The sequence below is a fragment of the Anolis sagrei genome, chromosome 1 (genome assembly GCF_037176765.1).
Source record: "Anolis sagrei isolate rAnoSag1 chromosome 1, rAnoSag1.mat, whole genome shotgun sequence".
NCBI lineage: Eukaryota > Metazoa > Chordata > Lepidosauria > Squamata > Dactyloidae > Anolis > Anolis sagrei.
Window position 1 is genome coordinate 5,749,263 of NC_090021.1, and position 23,431 is coordinate 5,772,693.

General features: G+C 44.6%; 1 protein-coding gene across 1 annotated transcript in view; it reads left to right on the forward strand.

The window, feature by feature from the left end:
- Positions 1-23,431, forward strand: part of PTK2B (protein tyrosine kinase 2 beta) — a 117,113-nt gene that overhangs the window by 73,059 nt on the left and 20,623 nt on the right. Inside the window, exons 13-23 of the mRNA XM_067462568.1 lie at positions 3,565-3,611; positions 6,400-6,453; positions 9,817-9,914; positions 12,380-12,464; positions 12,586-12,686; positions 14,198-14,313; positions 14,905-15,005; positions 17,144-17,233; positions 18,296-18,500; positions 19,944-20,052; positions 22,020-22,085. Of these exons, the coding sequence (XP_067318669.1) occupies positions 3,565-3,611; positions 6,400-6,453; positions 9,817-9,914; positions 12,380-12,464; positions 12,586-12,686; positions 14,198-14,313; positions 14,905-15,005; positions 17,144-17,233; positions 18,296-18,500; positions 19,944-20,052; positions 22,020-22,085 (1,072 nt within the window). The remainder of the gene's footprint in view (positions 1-3,564; positions 3,612-6,399; positions 6,454-9,816; positions 9,915-12,379; positions 12,465-12,585; positions 12,687-14,197; positions 14,314-14,904; positions 15,006-17,143; positions 17,234-18,295; positions 18,501-19,943; positions 20,053-22,019; positions 22,086-23,431) is intronic.

Genomic DNA, 23,431 nt, shown 5'->3' on the forward strand with positions numbered 1-23,431 from the left:
GTTCAAAAGTACAGAACATGTCCATAACACTATGTAACACAATGTGAAAATTTTTGTTTCTAGTTTGAAAGTGTATTTCCTGTTATATTGTGTGGTACTTTGGTACTTACTTTGAAAGTAGTTGTTCTACAGTGGAGCTGAAGCACCTGAGGTCAGCACCCTTCGGGGCTGGGGGCCAGGAAGGCTTGGTCTGCTTGCCTGCCTGCCTGCCTGCCTGCATTCCTTCCCTGGAGCCTCTGCGCTTGGCCGCCTGTCCACTCCCCCCATTCAGATCAAGCACCCACAGCGTCTGTGCCTCCACCTCCTCTTCCTCCCCAGCCCCCGAGCAGGAGAGCAGCACCAGCACCAGCCAGGCCAAAAGGGTCAAGGGGCAGCAGGACAGCACATGGCTGTGGTGCTAAGGCCACAGATGCAGGAATCTCTTCACTCTGCCTCCAAATGCCTCCCCTTGACTCCTTGCTACCAAGGAGGAGGAGGAGGAACCCCCCTGCACCAACCTGGAGGCAAAGTGGCATGAGTGCAGGTGCAGGCTGCCAGAAGGAGCCGAGCTGACAGCCATTTTGGGGAGGCGGAGGAGGCGGGGCCTGAGAATTGCCAAACGACCCTCCCAGGGGTCATGACCCCCCAGGTAGAGAATTATTTATTTGGAGGTTTTCTATACCGGCCTTCTCAACCTCGACGAGGGACTCAGGTCGGTTTACAGCATATATAAAAACAATAATATAAAAAGCAACAAGTACAAATCATTACATATCAAAATAACACAACACAGTACAATAAAAACATCCTCATTACATCATTAAAGTTTCCTACGCCAAATCATCAATCCAGTCAAATCATAGTCATACTCATAGTCACAGTTCATCATAATTCATCACCGGGGAAAGTTCTAGGTTCAATCCCCGAATGCCACCTTCCAGAACCAGGTTTTTAGTGATTTCCTGAATGTCAGGAGGGAGGGGGCAGATCTAACCTCTAGTGGGAGGGAGTTCCAAAGCCAGGGAGCCATCACCGAGAAGGCCCTGTCTCTCGTCCCCACCAACCGTGATTGTTAGGGTGGTGGGACCGAGAGCAGCCCCCCCCCCCCCCCCGGAAGATCTTAATAGCCTTTATGGTTCATAGGGGAGAATCCGTTCGGACAGGTAAACTGGGCCAGAGCTGTTTAGGGCTTTATAGGTTAAAACCAGCACTTTGAATTGTGCCCGGAAGCTGATCGGGAGCCAGTGGAGCTGGCGTAACAGAGGGGTCGTATGGTCTCTGTACCCTGCCCCTGTTAGCAATCTGGCTGCCGCACGTTGGACTGATTGAAGTTTTCGGGCAGTCTTCAGAGGCAACCCCACGTAGAGAGCGTTGCAGTAGTCTAAATGGGATGTAACCAGAGCGTGGACTACCGTGGCCAAGTCAGACTTCCCAAGGTACGGGCGCAGTTGGCGCACAAGTTTTAATTGTGCAAAAGCTCCCCTGACCACCGCCGAGACCTGGGGTTCCAGGCTCAGCGATGAGTCCTGCTGGCTGAGCTAAATCTGCTGGTTGAGCTAAATCACCTCAACTGAATCGAGTAGGAAAGGGAAAGGGATATGCAGGCCGGGCCGTCTCAAGAGCGCCTCTTAGTGATTGGCGCTCTATGCAAATGCATAATTTGCCTATTGGTTCAGCCGCCCCTGGTTCTACTCCAAAAACGTTGTCTTTGTACCACAAACTAGATTGAATTGATTGGCCTATTGATTGAAAAACTATAATAAATAATAATGCATCTACAGTGTAGTGTAATGTTAATGCAGTTTGGCACCACTTGAATTGCAAGACTCAGTGCTATGGAATAGTGGTAGTTGTTGTTTTTTCATGTCTTTAGCCTTCTCTGCCAAAGAATACTGGCATCTCATCAAACTACAAATCCCAGAATTTCCATAGCATTGAGCCATAGCATGTCAGTTAAATCCCATATTAATTCTGCAGTGTCAATGCCCCCAAGGAGATGTTTGTATCTATATTTATATTTTGCTCTATCTCCCCAAGGGGACTCAGAGTAAATTACAACATACACAGAGATGCAAACATACACAGAGATGCAAACTTTCAATGCCTTTAATACAGCAGAATCACAATAACATACACACATGCAGAACAAAGGTAAAGACTTCTCCTTTCATCTGGCTTTCTGGAGACGGTGCTCAACTCTGGCCATGGAGAGGTGCTCTTGTACCATTTCCAAGGAGCCTGTTGTCCATAAACACATCCTGGTTGTGTTGCCAGCATGGTTGCATGGATACCTTTATTACCTTCCTGCCGAAGTAGTACCTATTCATCTTTTTTTCAAACTGCTAGGTTGGCAGGAACTAGGGCTAACAGTGGGAGCTCACCTTGACCTACAGCTTTGGCCAACCTTTAAGTCAGCAGATTCAAGCAGATACTCTGCCCCGAAGTGTGGTGGAGGCTCCTTCTTTGGATGCTTTTAAACAGAGGCTGGATGGCCATCTGTTGGGGGTGCTTTGAATGAAATTTTCCTGATTCTTGGCAGAATGGGGTTGGACTGGATGGCCCATGAGGTCTCTTCGAACTCTTCTATGATTCTATGAACAGTTCCACACAGGCCCGTAGCCAGGATTTCATTTCGGGGGGGGGGGGCTGATTTTTTTTCAGGGGGGGGTTCGGGGGGGCTGAGTTTCGGGAGGGGGGGGCTGAGTCTGAGTGAAAGAGGGTCTAGCCTAGCAAACCTTTTGTATCATTACCCCAATACCCCCATGCATATGGGATATATTGAGTATGGTGATCAGATCATGATATGAATAAACATAACAGTTTAAATAATGCACCAATAAGGGCTTTTCGCGAACCACCATGAAAATTTCAGGGGGGGCTGAAGACCCCCGAGCCCCCCCCCCCCCCCCGGCTACATGCCTGGTTCCACAGTTGCACCATTGTGCCACGTATAGCAAAATGTGCTGCAGGATATCCCGCAAAAAGCAACATTTTTGCAGCTTAATCAACTTTTCCCATGTATTGTTGAAGGCCACTACCTCTGAGGATGCCTGCCATAGATGCAGGCGAAACGTCAGGAGAGAATGCCTCTAGACCATGGCCGTATAGCCCGAAAAAACCTACAACAACCCAGACTTTTCCCATGTTTTTTTTTTTTTGTGATAGAACCAATTAGAAAATGACAGTTATAACCCAGGAACAAAAATTGTGTTGCATAGTGTAATGGAGATCTGCTTCAACAGATCTAAATTATAGCCATGTTTCTCACCATAGACCTTAAGTTTGCTAATTGACCATTGCTGCTGCTGTTTTTTTTAGCACTGTTTTTTCTCAGTTGTCTTATCGCCATCTAGTGTTTATTCTTGCACTATTCTTGCCTCTGCTTTTAAACCGATTCCATTTTCCAATAGTAGTCCAGTGAGTCCTCAACTTATTAGATAAATGGAATTTTCTTTTATCTACACAGCACTGTTAGAGCATATTGATGTCACTTTGACCCCAACAGATCTAACATGTTTACTCCACCAGGTTGTAGTCCAACAATTAACCATTCCAAACTATTTTTGTGTCTTTTTCTATACCCAGGCATATAGAAGAGAGGAGATCAACCCTGAAAGAGAGCTTTAGCGGAGGTAAGATGGATCCTCCTTTTCTTCCAGTCATTGAGGACTAGCCACATGAACTGTGAACTGGACAGAATCATAGCATTTTTGTTCAATCTTGGTGTGCATCTACACCAGTGGTTCTCAACCTTCCTAATGCCGCAACCCCTTAATGCAGTTCCTCATGTTGTGGTGACCCCCAACCATAACACTATTTTTGTTGCGACTTCATAACTGTAATTTTGCTACTGTTATGAATCATAATGTCAATATCTGATATGCAGGATGTATTTTCATTCACTGGACCAAATTTGGCACAAATACCTGATACGCCCAAATTTAAATACTGGTGAGGTGGGAGGGGGGGGGGTTGATTTTATCATTTGGGAGTTGTAGTTCCTGAGATTTATAGTTCACCTACAATCAAAGAGCATTCTGAACTCCACCAATGATGAAATTGAACCAAACTTGGCACATAGAACTCCCATGACCAACAAAAATTACTGGAAATTGACCTTGAGTTTGAGAGTTGTAGTTCACCTACATCCAGAGAGCACTGTGAACTCAAACAATGATGTATCTGGACCAAACTTGGCACGGATACTCAGTATACAAAAATCTGAACATTGGTGGAGTTTGGGGGAAATAGACCTTGACATTTGGGAGTTGTAGTTGCTGGGATTTATAGTTCACCTACAATCAAAGAGCATTCTGAACTCCACCAATGATGCAATTGAACCAGACTAGGCACACATAACTCTCATGACCAACAGAAAATATTGAGTTTGGTGGGCATTCACCTCGAGTTTTGGACTTGTAGTTCACCTACATCCAGAGAGCACTGTGGACTCACACAATGATGGATCTGGACCAAACTTGGCACGGATATTCAATATGCCCAAATGTGAACACTGGTAGAGTTTAGGGAAAATAGACCATGACATTTAGGAGTTGGAATTGCTGGGATTTATAGTTCAACTAAAATAAAAGAGCATTCTGAACCCCACTAACGGTAGAATTGGACCAAACTTCCCACATAGGACCCCCATGACCAACAGAAAATACTGTGTTATGTGATGGTCTTTGGTGACCCCTCTGACACCCCCTCTTGACCCCCCCAGGGGTCCTGACCCCCAGGTTGAGAAATACTGATCTACACTGTAACAGTTATCAATGCAATTTGCTGGCCAAATTGCTTCTTATCATCCAGTTAACTGACTTCAGACATAGTTGTTTCTGCTTCAGTAGCAGCTCTAATCTTTATTTACATTTCATTCATTATAATAACACTTACTCATTAGTATGGGAGATGCAAGGGAGAAGAGCCAAGAGAAAGAAAAAATTGCGTCTGTATATTTATACCTCAGTGTTATCAGCTCATTAATTCAGTTTCCAGCCTCCTAGTCTATTGAAACATCTTCCTTGTCTGTTCCACACATGCTTCATAATGTTCCACAACTTAACTCTTTCACAGCCAGCAGCATGGAGATTTTAAACTTGTACAATATATTATTTATTTATTTATTTATTTACTTTGCTTCTATACCGCTGTATCTCAAGCCCGAAGGCGACTCACAGCGGTTCACAAACAGTAAAAACAGTAGAAACAGCAGTGGTTCCATACAACATATAACAATTGACTTAACACATTATCCATAAATTACCAATAAGCAATTACAATGCACAATTATTACAAAAAACAACCGTACCCAATCTTCTCATCACCCAAGCGTAGTCCAGGTTCGTCGTCCATTGTTCCATTCCTATGTTCCATTACCAGATTGCACTAAATTACTCAAACGCCTGCACAAACATCCAGGTCTTCACCTTTTTGCGGAATACCATTAGAGATGGTGCTAGTCTAATGTCCGTAGGAAGGGCGTTCCACAGTCGAGGAGCCACCACCGAGAAGGCCCTATCTCTCGTCCCCGCCAGCCGAGCTTGAGAAGCAGGCGGGATCGAGAGCAGGGTCTCCCCGGAAGATCTCAAAGTCCTGGTGGGTTCATAGGCAGAGATGCGGTCGGATAGGTAGCTTGGGCCGGAACCGTTTAGGGCTTTAAAGGCCAACGCCAGCACTTTGAATTCAGCCCGGTAGCAGATCGGTAGCCAGTGGAGTTGGCGCAACAGGGGGGTTGTATGCTCCCTGCGCTCCGCTCCTGTTAAAATCATGGCTGCCGAGCGTTGGACTAGTTGGAGCTTCCGAGCTGTCTTCAAAGGCAACCCCATGTAGAGAGCGTTGCAGTAGTCTAAACAGGATGTAACCAGAGCGTGGACTACTGTGGCCAAGTCAGACTTCCCAAGGTACGGGCGCAGCTGGTGCACAAGCTTTAGCTGTGCGAATGCTCCCCTGGTCACCGCCGAAACCTGGGGTTCCAGGCTCAGCGATGAGTCCAGGGTCACACCCAAGCTGCGAACCTGCGCCTTCAGGGGGAGTGCGGCCCCATCCAACACAGGCTGTATATATTGACATTATATTGACATTACACTGATACAGTTATGCAGTTAAACTGCTATATAATCCAGTTTTTGAATCCAGATTATCTGTTTTGAACTGGAATATATGGCAGTGTATAGACTCAGTTCAAAGCAGTTAATCTGGATTCAGAAACTGGGTTATATGGCAGTGTTGATCCAGCCTATATCTGCTTGTATTTTTGAGACATATCATTAGCAAGACTTTCCTCTTAAAGGAGCTGTGAGCTTTATTTAAGTTTGTCATGCCATCAGAAAGCTTGCCACCCGAATCGTATATCATGGCCTTCTTTAGCAGCATTTTTGAAACAGCTATTTTTGAAATTCACCGGGTGTTTTGTTCCAGATTCTGACATTTACGCTGAGATTCCTGACGAAGCATCCAGGCCCAAATCTGGAGGTAGGTCCCGCTTCTGCCTTTTGTGTATTGAGATATAGACATCCCTCCAACTTTAAAGGGGTTAGTGGTGCTGAACCGCCCCAAAAGTTGCAACAACTCAAATAACAAAAATACTTTTTAATAACTTGACAGAGTACCTCTTTAGGAAGCTCTAGATCCTCCAATATGACTCTGTGACCAACTTCCAATAGAATTGTTCTGACCTACAAATGCCCAGAGACAACATGCATTTTTGTTCTTGTATCAGGCAGCAACAAAGATGATAGCAAATGCATCAGTGAATAGCCAACATCTCAAATGCCTTAGTCCTCCAACAAATGTGGAAGAATGACTATAAGTTACTTAGTTAATTAAGTAACTTTTTTCTAATTTGGTAATCCCCACCCCCAACTTAGCAGAAATGTCATTCAATTGGATTCCAGTTACAGGGAGAATGGAGCAGATGTCACAAGAAATTCAATGTGTAGATTTGATAAATGTAAAATTGATATGATATGTGGGAATGAATGGAAGAATGGAAGGATGTATAGAGCTAATAATTTTGGAAGCATCAGTATAATATTGGGGCCTGCAATGACTAAACTTGCTTCCTGGACTGTAATTAAAAGTTGCTAATGAGAACTGAAAAGCAAACTCTGATAAGGACTGTGACAATGGTTCTTTCAAGTTAAGGAAATGTTTGCAGCATTCCTTATGTTAAGAACACAAGCCTTGTGTTTGTCAACACCAATAAAGAAGATCAACATCTGGCCAAGAAGCTGAGATAGATCCAGGATGGAAGATGTCTATCATTAATTTATAACTTTGGGACAACATCAGCAGAATATTCCTATAAAAGACGCAGTCTAATAATGCTCAAAGTGTGGCAGACCTGAGGAGTCTGTTCCACCCGCTATGCTCTGCTCCATGGGAAGGAGAGAGATAGTGTACCTATGGAGAGTGACAGATTTGCATGGGAGCAGTCTGGTCACTCGTCTTCAAGGGAAGAGGAAGAAGTGAATTTTGGAGTCTTGGATTTCGTGCAGGGAGTCAGGTTCTGCTGTTTGGAAAACAGAGATCTGGTCCTTGGCATTGTGCTTAGGGAAAGAAGTTTAGGCATTTTGGTGTTTTGAAGTTATGGCATTATGGAAGTTTTGGAACTATACGTTGCCAGGCTGCAGGAAAGCAACGCCTGGCCTAACAGGTGCTTCTCCAAGGAGGGAGAAAAGGATATTGAAGGCTTGTGTTGACCATCTTCTTAACATAAGGAATGTTGCAAACATTTCCTTAACTTGAAAGAACCATTGCCACAGTCCTTATCAGAGTTTACTTTTCATAGAATCATAGAATCAAAGAGTTGGAAGAGACCTCATGGGCCATCCAGTACAATCCCCTGCCAAGAAGCAGGAATATTGCATTCAAATCACCCCTGACAGATGGCCATCCAGCCTCTGTTTAAAAGCGTCCAAAGAAGGAGCCTCCACCACACTCTGGGGCAGAGAGTTCCTACTGAACGGCTTTCACAGTCAGGAAGTTCTTCCTCATTTTCAGTTCTCGTTAGCAACTTTTAATTACAGTCCAGCAAGCAGGCCTCAGGATGAATGTGTGTACATGTGGTGTAAATGTAATTCTTCTTTGTTTGTTTGTTAGCCTTGTAATTGTAAATCCAATGTAGTTGCATAGAATCTATATGCGCGCTTGGTGGGGACACGGGACAGGGCCTTCTCTGTGGCGGCCCCCCGACTTTGGAACGCCCTTCCAAAAGATCTCCGACAGGCCCCTACTCTAGCTGTTTTCAGAAGGAATTTAAAAACTTGGCTGTTCCGTTGTGCCTTCTCTGACTAGGAATCCCCACCCCAAGTCCTAGTAGCACTTTAGCATAATTAATCGTCACTGCACACCGCACTTTTAATCCTACGTGCCTCCTGCCACTCAGCACTTTTAACCTTGTACCCCATTGCGCCGGCCGAACCAGTTTTTAACAATGTCTTGATGTACTGTCATTGTCGTTATTTTGCTTATTGTTTTGATTTGCTTTGCTATTGTTGTGTTATGTTTTCTATTGTATTGTGTTTTGAGGCTTCGGCATGTGTAAACCGCATCGAGTCCTCCGGGAGATGCTAGCGGGGTACAAATAAAGTTAATAATAATAATAATAATAATATGTCCAATGTCCAATGTCATTCTTTGTCTAAATGTTTTTCTGTAATCTGATATACCTTCTCACACTGGAAACTGCAACAAAAAGAACCTATGCTTTAAAGTTATTGATAAGTCATTCATGACAAATATACCCAGTAAAATAAATTGTTGGTTCGTGTTCATAGAATCATAGAATCATAGAATCATAGAATCAAAGAGTTGGAAGAGACCTCATGGGCCATCCAGTCCAACCCCATTCTGCCAAGAAGCAGGAATATTGCATTCAAATCACCCCTGACAAATGGCCATCCAGCCTCTGCTTAAAAGCTTCCAAAGAAGGAGCCTCCACCACACTCCGGGGCAGAGAGTTCCACTGCTGAACGGCTCTCACAGTCAGGAAGTTCTTCCTCATGTTCAGATGGAATCTCCTCTCTTGTAGTTTGAAGCCATGGTTCCATTGCGTCCTAGTCTCCAAGGAAGCAGAAAACAAGCTTGCTCCCTCCTCCCTGTGGCTTCCTCTCACATATTTATACATGGCTATCACATCTCCTCTGAGCCTTCTCTTCTTCAGGCTAAACATGCCCAGTTCCCTAAGCCGCTCCTCATAGGGCTTGTTCTCCAGACCCTTGATCATTTTAGTCACCCTCCTCTGGACACATTCCAGCTTGTCAATATCTCTCTTGAATTGTGGTGCCCAGAATTGGACACAATATTCCAGATGTGGTCTAACCAAAGCAGAATAGAGGGGTAGCATTACTTCCTTAGATCTAGACACTAGGCTCCTATTGATGCAGGCCAAAATCCCATTGGCTTTTTTTGCTGCCACATCACATTGTTGGCTCATGTTTAACTTGTTGTCCACGAGGACTCCAAGATCTTTTTCACACGTACTGCTCTCGAGCCAGGCATCCCCCATTCTGTATCTTGTGATCGTGTTCTTGTGATTCTGGCAACATTCCCGAGTAAGATTGCAGCTACACTGTAAAGTCAGTTTGACTCCACTGTGATTGCCATGGATTGATACTATGGAATCCTGGGAATTGTAGTTTTCCAAGGCCTTTAGTCTTCTCTGCCAAAGAGTGCTAGTGTCTTGCCAACTACAACTCCCAGGACTCCATAGCATTGACCCCTGGCAGTTCAAGTGGGGTTAAACTGAATTCATTCTGCAGTGCGGATGTGCACCCCGGGTGTACCTCTCTGTGCTTGAACTCACATTTGTGTTTGTCTCTTTTATTTGTGCAGCCCAGCAGTTTGTGATCTCGCGGGAAGACGTCGTTTTGGGCCGGATCCTGGGGGAAGGCTTCTTCGGAGAGGTCTGTGAAGGTGTTTACACGAATGAGGTGAGTCCGAGGCAGGGGGCCACAAAGAACACTCTCCTATATTAGATACAGGGAAATGGAAATTTTCAGTGGTGGAAGAAGATTACAAAGAGAACAATAACTGGCTCCACATCCCAGGAAAAAAAGACGAAGCTCAGTTCTGGTGTAACTTTGAATAGAAAAATATTCCAGAGACACGCAGAAGGTGTAGAATGGTAAATTCCTAAAGTTGGAAGGAATCCCCAAAGTTCATCCAGTCCAACCCCTTTCTGCCAAGAAGGAAGGCGCAATCCAATCCCTCCTGACAGATGGTCAACCAGCATCTGCGTAAAAACCTTTTGATAAGAAAACCTCATGACATTCCCAGGCAATCTATATTCCCCTAGATTTGGAACAAACTCCCAAAGGCCATCCAGTTGAACCCCCTTTTGTCAATAGGAAAACACAATCTAATCCCTCTCGACAGGTTGCCATCCAACTTCAGTTTAAAAACTCCAAATTGATTGCACCACACTTGGAAATGTTCTGTAGAGTTTTTAAAGTACTGTCCACCTGGGATGTAACAAAGGGATTTCTTTTAAAATGGTGCCTAGGTCAAAACAGAGGCTGAATGGCCATCTGTTGGGAGGGTTTGGATTGTGTCTTCCTGCATTGTAGGATGGGTTGGATTAGGTGATCTCTGGGGTCCCTTCCAGCTATTTATTTTATTTTTATTTCTTGTGTCAGAAGCAAATTGCACATACTGTTATAATGTAGTTTTAAAAAGACACAAACAAAGTTAAAAACTTGGCATGATACAAAATTTCGTTTGACCAGAAGCTGGCCACTTGGAGTGCCTCTGGTGTCACCGTAAGAAGGTCCTCCATTGTGCATGTGGCAAGGCACAATGTATAATATCACAAAGGATTACAACGTTACCCATTTAACATTTACACAAATGATCAGCCACTGCCAGAAGGGACAGAGAGTTTCATGTATGCTGACGATCGTGCCATCACCGCTCAAGCAGGGAGCTTTGAGGTGGTTGAACAAAAGTTCTCCAAAACTTTAGGACTCTCACTGCCTATTACAGAGGGGGAAAAAACAGCTGATTCCTAATCCATCTAAAATGCAGATATATGCTTTTCATCTTAAGAGCAAGAAGCAAGAAGCACTGCCTGAACATCAAGCAAAAAGTGGGTGATAGAAACAATATCATATGAAAGCTGATTGGCACAACCTGGGGATCACAACCAGACACAGTGAAGACATCTGCCCTTGCGCTATGCTACTCTGCTGCTGAGTACGCATGCCCAGTGTGGAACACATCTTACTACACTAAAACAGTGGATGTGGCTCTTAATGAGACATGCCGCATTATCACGGGGTGTCTGCGCCCTACACCACTGGAGAAATTACACTGTCTAGCCGGTATTGCACCACCTGACATCCGCCGGGAAGTAGCAGCCAATAGTGAAAGGACCAAGGCAGTGATATCTCCAGCTCATCCCTTGTTTGGGTATCAGCCTGCATGTCAACAACTTAAATCAAGAAATAGTTTTCTAAGATCTACAGAGACACTAGCTGGAACACCTCAGCAAGCGAGAGTCCAAAAGTGGCAGGCTCAAACCCAGAACCTCAACCAATGGCTGATACCAAATGAGAGACTCCCCCCTGGGCACACAGAGGACTGGGCGACTTGGAAGGCGCTGGACAGACTGCTCTCTGGCACCACGAGATGCAGAGCCAACCTTCAGAAATGGGGCCACAAAGTGGAATCCACGACATGCGAGTTTGGAGAAGAGCAAACCACTGACCACCTGCTGCAATGCAACCTGAGCCCTGCCACATGCAGCATGGAGGACCTTCTTGCGGCAACACCAGAAGCACTCCAAGTGGCCAGATACTGGTCAAAGGACATTTAATCAACTACCAAGCTTGCAAACTTTGTGTTTTGTCTGTCTGTTTGTTTTGTTCTGTTAGAAATGTAATACAATTGACTGGTTGCCCTGACACGACAAGAATAATCTTAAGAACAGACAAGCATCTCAAGTTCTGAGGATTAGCTGGGGAAAAATCCTACTGGAGCATTGCAGCACACCCAAATACCTGAGAGTCACTCTGGACCGTGCTCTGATTTATAAAAAAGCACTGCTTGAATATCAAGCAAAAAGTGAGTGGTAGAAATATCATACGAAAGCTAACTGGCACAACCTGAGGACCACAACCAGACACAATGAAGAACCTGCCCTTCCACTGTAGGGAAATATAAATTGCATGGGAGTCCAATGGAGTCTCCTTCTCTGAAGGTTTCTAAGCAGAAGTTGAATGGCCATCTGCCAGGAGTGCTCTGGTTGTGTCTGCCAGGCAGAAATAAGTTGGACTAGATGGCCCTTTGGGTCTCTTGCAACTCTAGGATTCTACAAGTCTACAGTTTAATTGTATTAGGCTGCGTGGAGAAGAGAGCTGAATTAAAGTACTGACCAAACTATCATTTCTTGTTCCAGAATGGGGAGCGGATCAGTGTTGCTGTCAAGACCTGCAAGAAGGATTGCACTGCTGAAAACAAGGAGAAGTTCATGAGTGAAGCAAGTAAGTTTAGGTCCTTCTTTCTATGAGGCGCTAAACGATAAGACTTCTGTCTTATTTTAAATGGTTTTTCCTCTGAAAATGGCCCCACTCTGAAATGAGACCCTTCTCCACCCTCCTTTAGTCCTGATGAAGAAGATGGACCACCCCCACATTGTGAAACTCATCGGCATAACGGAGGAGGAGCCCACCTGGATCGTCATGGAGCTCTATCCCTACGGAGAGGTGCGTTTCGACACCCACTGTGGGTGCAGCCACACTGTAGAATTAATGCAGTTTGATTCCAGTTTAACTGGATCGGCAGGAGCCCCCAGTTGCACAATGGTTTAAACCCTTGTGCTGGCAGAACAGGTCAGAGGTTCAAATCCGGGGAGAACACAGATGAGCTCCCTCTGTCAGCTCCAGTTCCTCATGCAAAGGGGACATAAGAAAAGCCTCCCGCAAGGATGGTAAAACATCAAAACATCTGGGCGTCCCCTGGTCAATGTCCTTGCAGACAGTCAATTTTCTCACACTAAAAGCCACTTACAGTTTCTCAATTAGCTCCTGACATGAAAAACAAAAACAAAAACAAAAACTGGCACAATTCGGTTCTAGTGGAGCCAGTGAATTGTAGTTTGGTGAGGTATTAGCAGTCTTGGGTAGGGAAGGCTTAAGACCTTGTCAAACTGCAACTTTCAGGTAAAACTACAACTTTTCTGGTTGTGATTGCATTGGTAGTTAAAGTAGTAGGAGCCCTCGGTGGCGCAGTGGGTTAAACACTTGTGCCGGCAGGACTGAAGACCGACAGATCGGAGGTTCGAATCCCATGGAGAGCACGGATGAGCTCCCTCCGTCAGCTCCAGCTCCCCTTGCAGGGACATGAGAGAAGCCTCCCACACAGGTGGTAAAACATCAAAACATCCTAGCGTCCCCTGGGTAATGTCCTTGCAGACGGCTAATTCTCTCACACACACCAGAAGCAACTTGCAGTTTCTTAAGTGTCTACTGACACGAAAAAAAGGTAAAGTAGTATCAAATTGCATTAATTCTACAATGTAGATACACTTTGCACAATTAATGCAGTTTGATACTACTTTAAACTATATTAATTCTACAATATGGATACACTTTGAGGAGCTCCCTGTTGGCGCAGTGGGTTAAACTGCTGAGACTGAAAGTAGTATCATACTGCATTAATTCTACAATGTAGATAACACATTGTACAGTTAATGCAGTTTGATACTACTTTAAGCTACATTAATTCGACAATATGGATACACTTTGAGGAGCGTCCCTGGTGGCGCAGTGGGTTAAAACGCTGAGACCAAAAGGTTGCAGGTTCTAATCCGGGGAGTTACATGAGCTCCTGCTGTCAGCCCCAGCTTCTGCCAACCTAGCAGTTTGAAAACATGCAAATGTGAGTAGATCAATAGGTACTGCTCTGGCGGGAAGGTAATGACACTCCATGCAGTCTTGCCAGCCACATGACCTTGGAGGTGTCTATGGACAATGCTGGCTCTTTGGCTTAAAAATGGAGATGAGCTCCAAACACCCCAGAGTTGGACACGACTGGACGAGGGGAAAAGCTTTACCTTTACCTTTACCTTTACCTTTACCTTTACCTTTACCTTTACCTTTAGATACACTTTGAGACCCCTTTGCTTTATGGGGATGGGTTTTAGGTTTTTGTATTCATGAAGAGTATAGGGACTCTACACATTAAAATGAGGTTCTCTCTATTGCTTTTTGTCCAGTTGGGACACTACCTGGAGCAGAACAAGGCCACCTTGAAGGTGCAGACTCTGGTCCTATACACCTTGCAGATTGGGAAAGCTATGGCTTACCTGGAGGCCATCAACTGTGTACACAGGTACGAGATTTTATCTATCTTTCTATATATCAATCAATGTAATGTTCGTTTGTGGGATTAACATAGCTCAAAAACCACTGGACAAATCTCCTTGTTTGCCTCTAAAAAAGAGACTGAGATGCTGAACTTGCAGACTGAAAGGTTGCAGGTTTGAATCTGGGGAGGGGGGTGAGCTCCCACTGTTAGCCCCAGCTTCTGCCAACCTAGCAGTTTGAAAACATGTAAATGTGAGTAGATCAATAGGTACCACTCTGGCGGGAAGGTTTGAATCCTGGGAGTGGCGTGAGCTTCTGCTGTCAGCCCCAGCTTCTGTAAACCTAGCAGTTCGAAAACATGCACATGCGAGTAGATCAATAGGTACCACTCCGGCAGGAAGTTAATGGCTCTCGATGCAGTCATGCCAGCCACATGACCTTGGAGGTGTCTATGGACAACGCCGGCTCTTTGGCTTAGAAATGGAGATGAGCACCAACCTCCCAGATTTGGGTGCACCAAGAGTCCTCTGCTTAACCATACCAGCTCCTTTGCCCCAGTGATTTTCTTGCTATGTCTCTCTGGATGGGAATGACTGGCTCGCTTTTTCACTTTTAGGGATATTGCGGTCCGGAATGTCCTGGTGGCTTCTCCCGATTGCGTTAAACTGGGGGATTTTGGACTCTCCAGATACATTGAAGATGATGAGTATTACAAAGGTAAGGAAGCAGCGAGGAAAGAGATCCAAAAGTCTAGAACGAATTAAATGCTCCTCCCAAGCATTGACTTCCCATGTTCTAGACCAGGCCTTGGCAAACTTTGGGCCTTCCAGATGTTTTGGACTTCAACAATTCCTAACAGCCTACCTAACGTTGTCGACACCATGCATCTATTGATGCAGCATAAATTGCATTGGCCACATCACAGTTTTGGCTCATTCCCAGCTTGTGGTCTGCTAAGACTCGTAGGTTCCTTTCACATTTACTGTTTCCAAGCATGTTCCAACCAGTCTCTATGCATGCATGTCATTCCTTCTACCCCCAGGGAAGGATATTCCATTGTCAAACAGCTCTTACTGCCAATTCCCCATCCTCCTGCCCTCAAAACTTTGAAATATCCTTTCCTAGGGTATTGGCCAGCAATTGTGCCCTGGGTTGTTGTAGGTTTTTTCGGGCTATATGGCCATGTTTTAGATGCATTCTCTCCTGATGTTTTGCCTGCATCTATGGCAAGCATCCTCAGAGGTAGTGAGGCCTGTTGGAACTAGGAAAAGGGGTTTATATATCTGAGGAATGACCACGGTGGGACAAAGAACTCTTGTCTGTTGGAGTTAGGTGTGAATGTTTCAATTGACCACCTTGATTAGCATTTGATGCAGTGCCTTTCATGTTCCTTGATTCGTGTTTGGGCAATGCTGTATTTGGTGGTCCCTATGTAGACTTGTCCACAGCTGCATTGTCTACATCAGTGGTTCTCAACCTGGGTTCCCCAGATGTTTTTGGCCTACAACTCCCAGAAATCCCAGCCAGTTTACCAGCTGTTAGGATTTCTTGGAGTTGAAGGCCAAAAAGATCTACAGAGTTGAAGGCCAAAAAGATCTACAGAGACACTCGCTGGAACACCTCAGCAAGCGAGAGTCCAAAAGTGGCAGGCTCAAACCCAGCACCTCAACCAATGGCTGATACCAAATGAGAGACTCCTCCCTGGGCATACAGAAGACTGGGCGACTTGGAAGGCACTGAACAGACTGTGCTCTGGCACCACGAGATGCAGAGCCAACCTTCAGGAATGGGGCTACAAAGTGGAATCCTCGGCATGCGAGTGTGGAGAGGAGCAAACCACTGACCACCTGCTGCAATGCAACCTGAGCCCTGCCACATGCACAATGGAGGACCTTCTTGCAGCAACACCGGAAGCACTCCAAGTGGCCAGATACTGGTAAAAGGACATTTAACCAACTACCAAACTCACAAGTTGTGTATTTTTCTGTCTGTTTGCTTTGTTCTGTTAGAAATGTAATATATAATGGACTGGTTGCTCTGACACGACAAAAAAAAAATCTGGGGACCCCAGGTTGAGAACCACTGGTCTACATAGTCAACATAGGGACCACCAAACAAGTCTACAAGTCTACATAGGGACCACCAAACGCAGCATTGCCCAAACACGAATCAAGGAACATGAAAGGCACTGCAGACTACTTCAACCAGAGAAGTCATCCATAGCAGAGCACCTGATGAACCAAACTGGACACAGCACATTATTTGAGAACACAGAAACGCTGGAACACTCTCATAACCACCAGGTCAGACTACACAGAAAAGCCATTGAAATCCACAAGCATGTGGACAATTTCAACAGAAAGGAGGAAACCATGAAAATGAACAAAATCTGGCTACCAGTATTAAAAAAACTCTAAAATTACAATAGCAAAACAACAGAGAGGAAACAATCAGGGACATCTAATCACCTCTCAACAAAAGATTGCCCCAGACACTAACAAGCCACACCAAACAATTGCCAGGCCATAAAATGCTAATCAAGGTGGTCAGTTGAAACATTCACACCTAGCTCCAGCAGACAAGAGTTCTTTGTCCCACCCTGGTCATTCCACAGATATATAAACCCAGTTTTCTAGTTCCAACAGACCTCACAACCTCTGAGGATGCTTGCCATAGATGCAGGCGAAACGTCAGTAGAGAACATAGCCATATAGCCTGAAAAAACCTACAACAACCCAGTGATTCCAGCCATGAAAGCCTTCGACAATACAATTGTGCCCTGTTTTGCTGGCCCAGTTTTGGGGGCTGCCTCTCAAGGTGCTCTCTTTCTTCTTCCTTCCTCCCTTCTTCCCCAGCGTCCGTGACTCGCCTCCCCATCAAGTGGATGGCTCCAGAGTCAATCAACTTCCGCCGCTTCACATCAGCCAGTGATGTCTGGATGTTCGGTGAGTAGAAGTTTAAAGGGAAACAAACTTCTACTCTATTATATCCTTTATTATTATCAAATTATATTTCACTGGCATTTTGAGAGGGACTGTAGAGGGCAAAGTGAGACTTTTGGGTAGTACAACATTTTGGGGTGCTTCTGAAGTCTATGTTTTAATGTTTAGTGGTTTTAATGACAAAAATAATTTGGGTTTTTTATTTTTAGATTTTTCTTTTCATCCACTTGTTGTTTTTTTGATCTGCACTGCATTGTATTCCTGATTAGCTACCTTTTTTTTTTTGTCGTGTCAGGAGCGACTTGAGAAACTGCAAGTCGCTTCTGGTGTGAGAGAATTGGCCATCTGCAAGGACGTTGCCCAGGGGACGCCTGGATGAGGAGGGCGACTAAAATGATCAAAGGTCTGGAGAAAAAGCCCTATGAGGAGCGGCTTGGGGAGCTGGGCATGTTTAGCCTGAAGAAGAGAAGGCTGAGAGGAGATATGATAGCCATGTATAAATATGTGAGAGGAAGCCACAGGGAGGAGGGAGCAAGCTTGTTTTCTGCTTCCTTGGAGACTAGGACGTGGAACAATGGCTTCAAACTACAAGAGAGGAGATTCCATCTGAACATTAGGAAGAACTTCCTGACTGTGAGAGCCGTTCAGCAGTGGAACTCTCTGCCCCGGAGTGTGGTGGAGGCTCCTTCTTTGGAAGCTTTTAAGCAGAGGCTGGATGGCCATCTGTCAGGGGTGATTTGAATGCAATATTCCTGCTTCTTGGCAGGGGGTTGGACTGGATGGCCCAGGAGGTCTCTTCCAACTCTTTGATTCTATGATTCTATGATGAAGTCATGTTTTTATCATCCTTGTGGGAGGCTTCTCTCATTTCCCCGCATGAGGAGCTGGAGCTGATAGAGGGAGCTCATCCGCCTCTCCCCGGATTCGAACCTGCAACCTGTCGGTCTTCAGTCCTGCTGACACAGGGGGCTCCTTGAGTCCTTATATCATGAGAAATGTTGGATTTAAAAAAATGAAAGAAAAGAAATAACTCTGCACACTCTTTCTCTATATTTTTCCCTCCAGCGGTTTGCATGTGGGAAATCCTCAGCTTCGGCAAGCAGCCCTTTTTCTGGCTGGAGAACAAGGACGTGATTGGGGTTTTGGAGAAGGGAGACCGCCTGCCCAAGCCAGACGCTTGCCCTCCGCTCCTCTACGCCCTCATGACCCGCTGCTGGGATTACGACCCCAACGACAGGCCAAAGTTCAAGGAGTTGGTCTGCAGCCTCAGGTCAGTGGGGACCCCAGCAATGCCCACCCTGTTATTCGGCATATCCAGGTCAAGACCTCCTCTCAAAATGTCAATATCTCTGAACACAAGAGCCACATAGAGATCCAATCTCCTGAGGCTCTGAATCCTCTCCAGCCAAGGTCTTAGGGCACTGCACCCAGTGTGCCGATCACCACTGGGGCCACCTTTCCTAGTTTGTGCTAGAGCCTTTGCAGTTTGATTTTTAAATCCTCAAGTCATGTCATCTTTTCCAGTTGGTTCTCTGCAACTCTGCTGTCACCTGGGATTGCGATATCGACGGTCCATACTTTGATGATGATGATGATGATTATTATTATTATTATTATTATTATTATTATTTATACCCTGCTTTATCTCTACTGCAGGAGACTCGAATTCCTTTCAAATTAATTAGAAAATAACACTTTCAAACCTGGAACAGATACTTTTTCAAATTTTGTTACATAGTGTTGTTATTATTATTGATTATAGTTATTTCAATAATAATAATAATAATAATAATAATAATAATAATAGAGTTCATTGAGGTGTGGAAACTTCCCAATTCTTAATGTCATCCGACCTAGATTCTGTGATTGCAAAGGACAGATTCAGCAACCGAAAGGAACAAATTATGTCATTTGTCTCATTCTTCTTTTTATTGCCTCTGAGTCAAAAAATAAAAGTAAGCTATAAATAAACACAATAATAAAATATATAACAGTATAGAAGATTGGGGTGTCAGTAGACACTACAGTTCTGACCAGTCTGCTAATTTCCAAAATTGCAAAATTGCGAGATTCTGCAACCTGAATAAATTATTGTATTTTTTTTTAATTCTAAGATGCACTTCTTTCCCCATGTAAACATCTCTAAAAATGCAGTGCATCTTGGGATTGCAGGTGCTTTTCATACAAACATACATACACACACACACACACATGTAGCACCCTGCACTTTGATCTATCTATCTGTCTTCTGTTGGTGGTATTGAAATTAGGTTAACAATCAACAACATCCTAAAATTGAAGAAATATGATATGACTTTTTGGCATTCTTGTTCCAGAGTTTACTGAGGTGTCAGGCCTGAGGACTTAAGATTCATTTTAAGATTGGAAAGCATGATATAAATATAATACTGCCATGCTATTTACAATAGCAAAAGGGGAATTCTGCAACCTGAATGAATTATGACTTTTTATTTTTGCATTCTTCTGATTCTTCTAGTTTTACATGTAGAATATACAATCAAATCTTGACTTGCACAGGTTTAACTTTTGCAGAATTGATTTATGAAACTACGGCTCCCAGGATTCAGCCATGACAGCTAAAGTGGTATCAGACTACATTGATTCTACAGTGTAGATGCATCCTAGGTAGTAGGTGGAGCCTTGAAATAGACTCCTGATTCCTTTCCTTTGTTTCCTTCCTTCTTGTTTGCAGCGACATTTACCAAATGGAGAAGGAGATGGCCCGGGAACAAGAGAGGAATAACCGCCACCGTCCCCCTAAAATCATGGAGCCCCCCTCTTTCCAAGACCCTCCTCCAAAGGTAAGAGGGATCATAGAATCATAGAATCATAGAGTTGGAAGAGACCTCATGGGCCATCCAGTCCAACCCCCTGCCAAGAAGCAGGAATATTGCATTCAAATCACCCCTGACAAATGGCCATCCAGCCTCTGCTTAAAAGCTTCCAAAGAAGGAGCCTCCACCACACTCCGGGGCAGAGAGTTCCACTGCTGAACGGCTCTCACAGTCAGGAAGTTCTTCCTAATGTTCAGATGGAATCTCCTCTCTTGTAGTTTGAAGCCATTGTTCCGCGTCCTAGTCTCCAAGGAAGCAGAAAACAAGCTTGCTCCCTCCTCCCTGTGGCTTCCTCTCACATATTTATACATGGCTATCATATCTCCTCTCAGCCTTCTCTTCTTCAGGCTAAACATGCCCAGTTCCCTAAGCCGCTCCTCATAGGGCTTGTTCTCCAGACCCTTGATCATTTTAGTCGCCCTCCTCTGGACACTTTCCAGCTTGTCAACATCTCTCTTGAATTGTGGTGCCCAGAATTGGACACAATATTCCAGATGTGGTCTAACCAAAGCAGAATAGAGGGGTAGCATTACTTCCTTAGATCTAGACACTATGCTCCTATTGATGCAGGCCAAAATCCCATTGGCTTTTTTTGCCGCCACATCACATTGTTGGCTCATGTTTAACTTGTTGTCCACGAGGACTCCAAGATCTTTTTCACACGTACTGCAGACCATAGAATCATAGAATCCTATGTTGGAAGAGACCTGGTGGGCCATTCATTCCAACCTCCTGCCAGGAAGCAGGAAAATCGCATTCAAAGCACCCCTGACAGATGGCCATCCAGCCTCTAATTAAAAGCCTCCAAAGAAGAAGTCTCCATCACACTCTGAGCAGAACGTTCCACTGCTGAACAGCTCTCACAGTCAGGAAGTTTTTCCTAATGTTCAGATGGAATCTTCTTTCTGGTAGTTTGAAGATGGAGGGAGGATTTGAACATGCTCCAACGGAGGAGTCCTCTCTCTTCCTAGTTTCCCATCTTCTTTCAAAAGGTCCTCATGTGTCTCCCTCCTGCTCCTCCTTTCCTCTTTCATCCTGAAGTTCCCTCAACAGAATCCGAAGTGCAGTAGTGGTTTGCATTGTTTGTATTAATCCAGCAGGAGAAATAGAAAACAAAATGAAATGCAAAGATACAGAATGGGGGACAATGCCTGGCTCGAGAGCAGTACGTGCGAAAAAGATCTTGGAGTCCTCGTGGACAACAAGTTAAACATGAGCCAACAATGTGATGTGGCGGCAAAAAAAGCCAATGGGATGTTGGCCTGCATCAATAGGAGCATAGTGTCTAGATCTAAGGAAGTAATGCTACCCCTCTATTCTGCTTTGGTTAGACCACATCTGGAATATTGTGTCCAATTCTGGGCACCACAATTCAAGAGAGATATTGACAAGCTGGAATGTGTCCAGAGGAGGGCGACTAAAATGATCAAGGGTCTGGAGAACAAGCCCTATGAGGAGCGGCTTAGGGAACTGGGCATGTTTAGCCTGAAGAAGAGAAGGCTGAGAGGAGATATCATAGCCATGTATAAATATGTGAGAGGAAGCCACAGGAAGGAGGGAGCAAGCTTGTTTTCTGCTTCCTTGGAGACTAGGACGCGGAACAATGGCTTCAAACTACAAGAGAGGAGATTCCATCTGAACATTAGGAAGAACTTCCTGTCTGTGAGAGCCATTCAGCAGTGGAACTCTCTGCCCCGGAGTGTGGTGGAGGCTCCTTCTTTGGAAGCTTTTAAACAGAGGCTGGATGGCCATCTGTCAGGGGTGATTTGAATGCAATATTCCTGCTTCTTGGCAGAATGGGGTTGGACTGGATGGCCCATGAGGTCTCTTCCAACTCTTTGATTCTATGATTCTATGATTCTATGATTCTATATATCTTGTTGGCACCAGACAGTTCCTTTCTCTCATATAATTGTCCTGGTTGTTCTTTGCAGCCCAGCCGACCAAAGTACAAGCCACCGCCACAGACCAACCTCCTGGCCCCCAAACTCCAGTTCCAGGTAAGATCTAAACGGCTCCCATATTTCAGCATGTTGATGCTCTGTTTGATACCTAGTTCCATCTTTGACGAAAGAGCTGCAGTCCCTTCGCGGTTGCCATTTTTTGGTGTCTTGTCGGCCAGACTCACATACCTGTTGCGTGTTTGTTTCTTTCGAGCTCTTCGACTTTGCCTTTCCCCCTTTCTCTGCTGAATTCGTCGCAGCCGCTTCACGCCTCTCAGGATTTCTCCAGCAGCCCAAGCCAAGATGTCTTCACTAAACGCAAACTCTTTCCTCAGGAATCTGTTCATGCTGAATTTTTGCAAGGCAAAGAATTTCACAGAATAAATGCAAACTTTTTTCCTTTTTAAGAAATGCAGATGACGAAGAGGTCCTTATTTTTGCAAGAAGTGTTTTGTGGGAAAACCGCATGCAGTTTTGCAAAAAATGGACATGGAAAGATTACGTTCACTGCAACGACACACATATACATTATATTGAACCTGCAATAAAATACTGCAGCCTGGACATGTTCCCAATCAGCCACAAACTCACCAAGACTGTCCCTCTTTTGTTTCTCCCCTTCCAACATCTGAACCATTTTCTATATCCCATTCCCAAATGAACATGCTCAGTCCCTATTTTGCTTTAAGTGCTTGGCCTCTTTCTTTATTTTAATCCCTGGCAATTGTGGATTTGAATTTCAAAGATTATTCATAATTTTCAGATTCTACATATGTGGGACCTGGTTCCATTTCCCTTTTCCTAAGTGTTGATTTATTGACATATATAATCTCTCTCTTATCCCAATCTTCTCTGACCTCTCAGCAACTGCTGAAGGCACAAAGGAAAATAATGCAGCATGCTACTTTAATCAGCTCCAAAGCCCGGAGCAGCACTTATCTTTATTCCAATTCACGCTATATACAGAAGAGCAGAATAAATCATGTCTGATCACATCGGCATAATAATAATAATAATAACAACAGCAATAACACTTTATTTATATTCTGCCCTTCTCACTCCGAAGGGGACTCAGGGCATATCACAGCACACATACACAGCAAACATTCAATTCCGCTTTTTGTATACACAATACACCGGCAGACAGAACAGAAAGGTGTTGTTGACTCAGTGTCCAACTGGTTTTTTTGGTGCCAAGGAAGGTGAGTCCAGCCACAGATGGTGCTGTTGCTCCGTTCTCTATGATGAAGAGCCGTCAGGACTTCCTCCTTCCTTTTTGGTCGCCCAGCATTTTCTCTTTCTATATGGCATCATAAAATACCTCTCCCACTTTTAACGGTACCTAATTTCTCTAATTACAACGAAAGCTGTTTTCAAACTGCTTAGGTAAACACTGAGCAGGG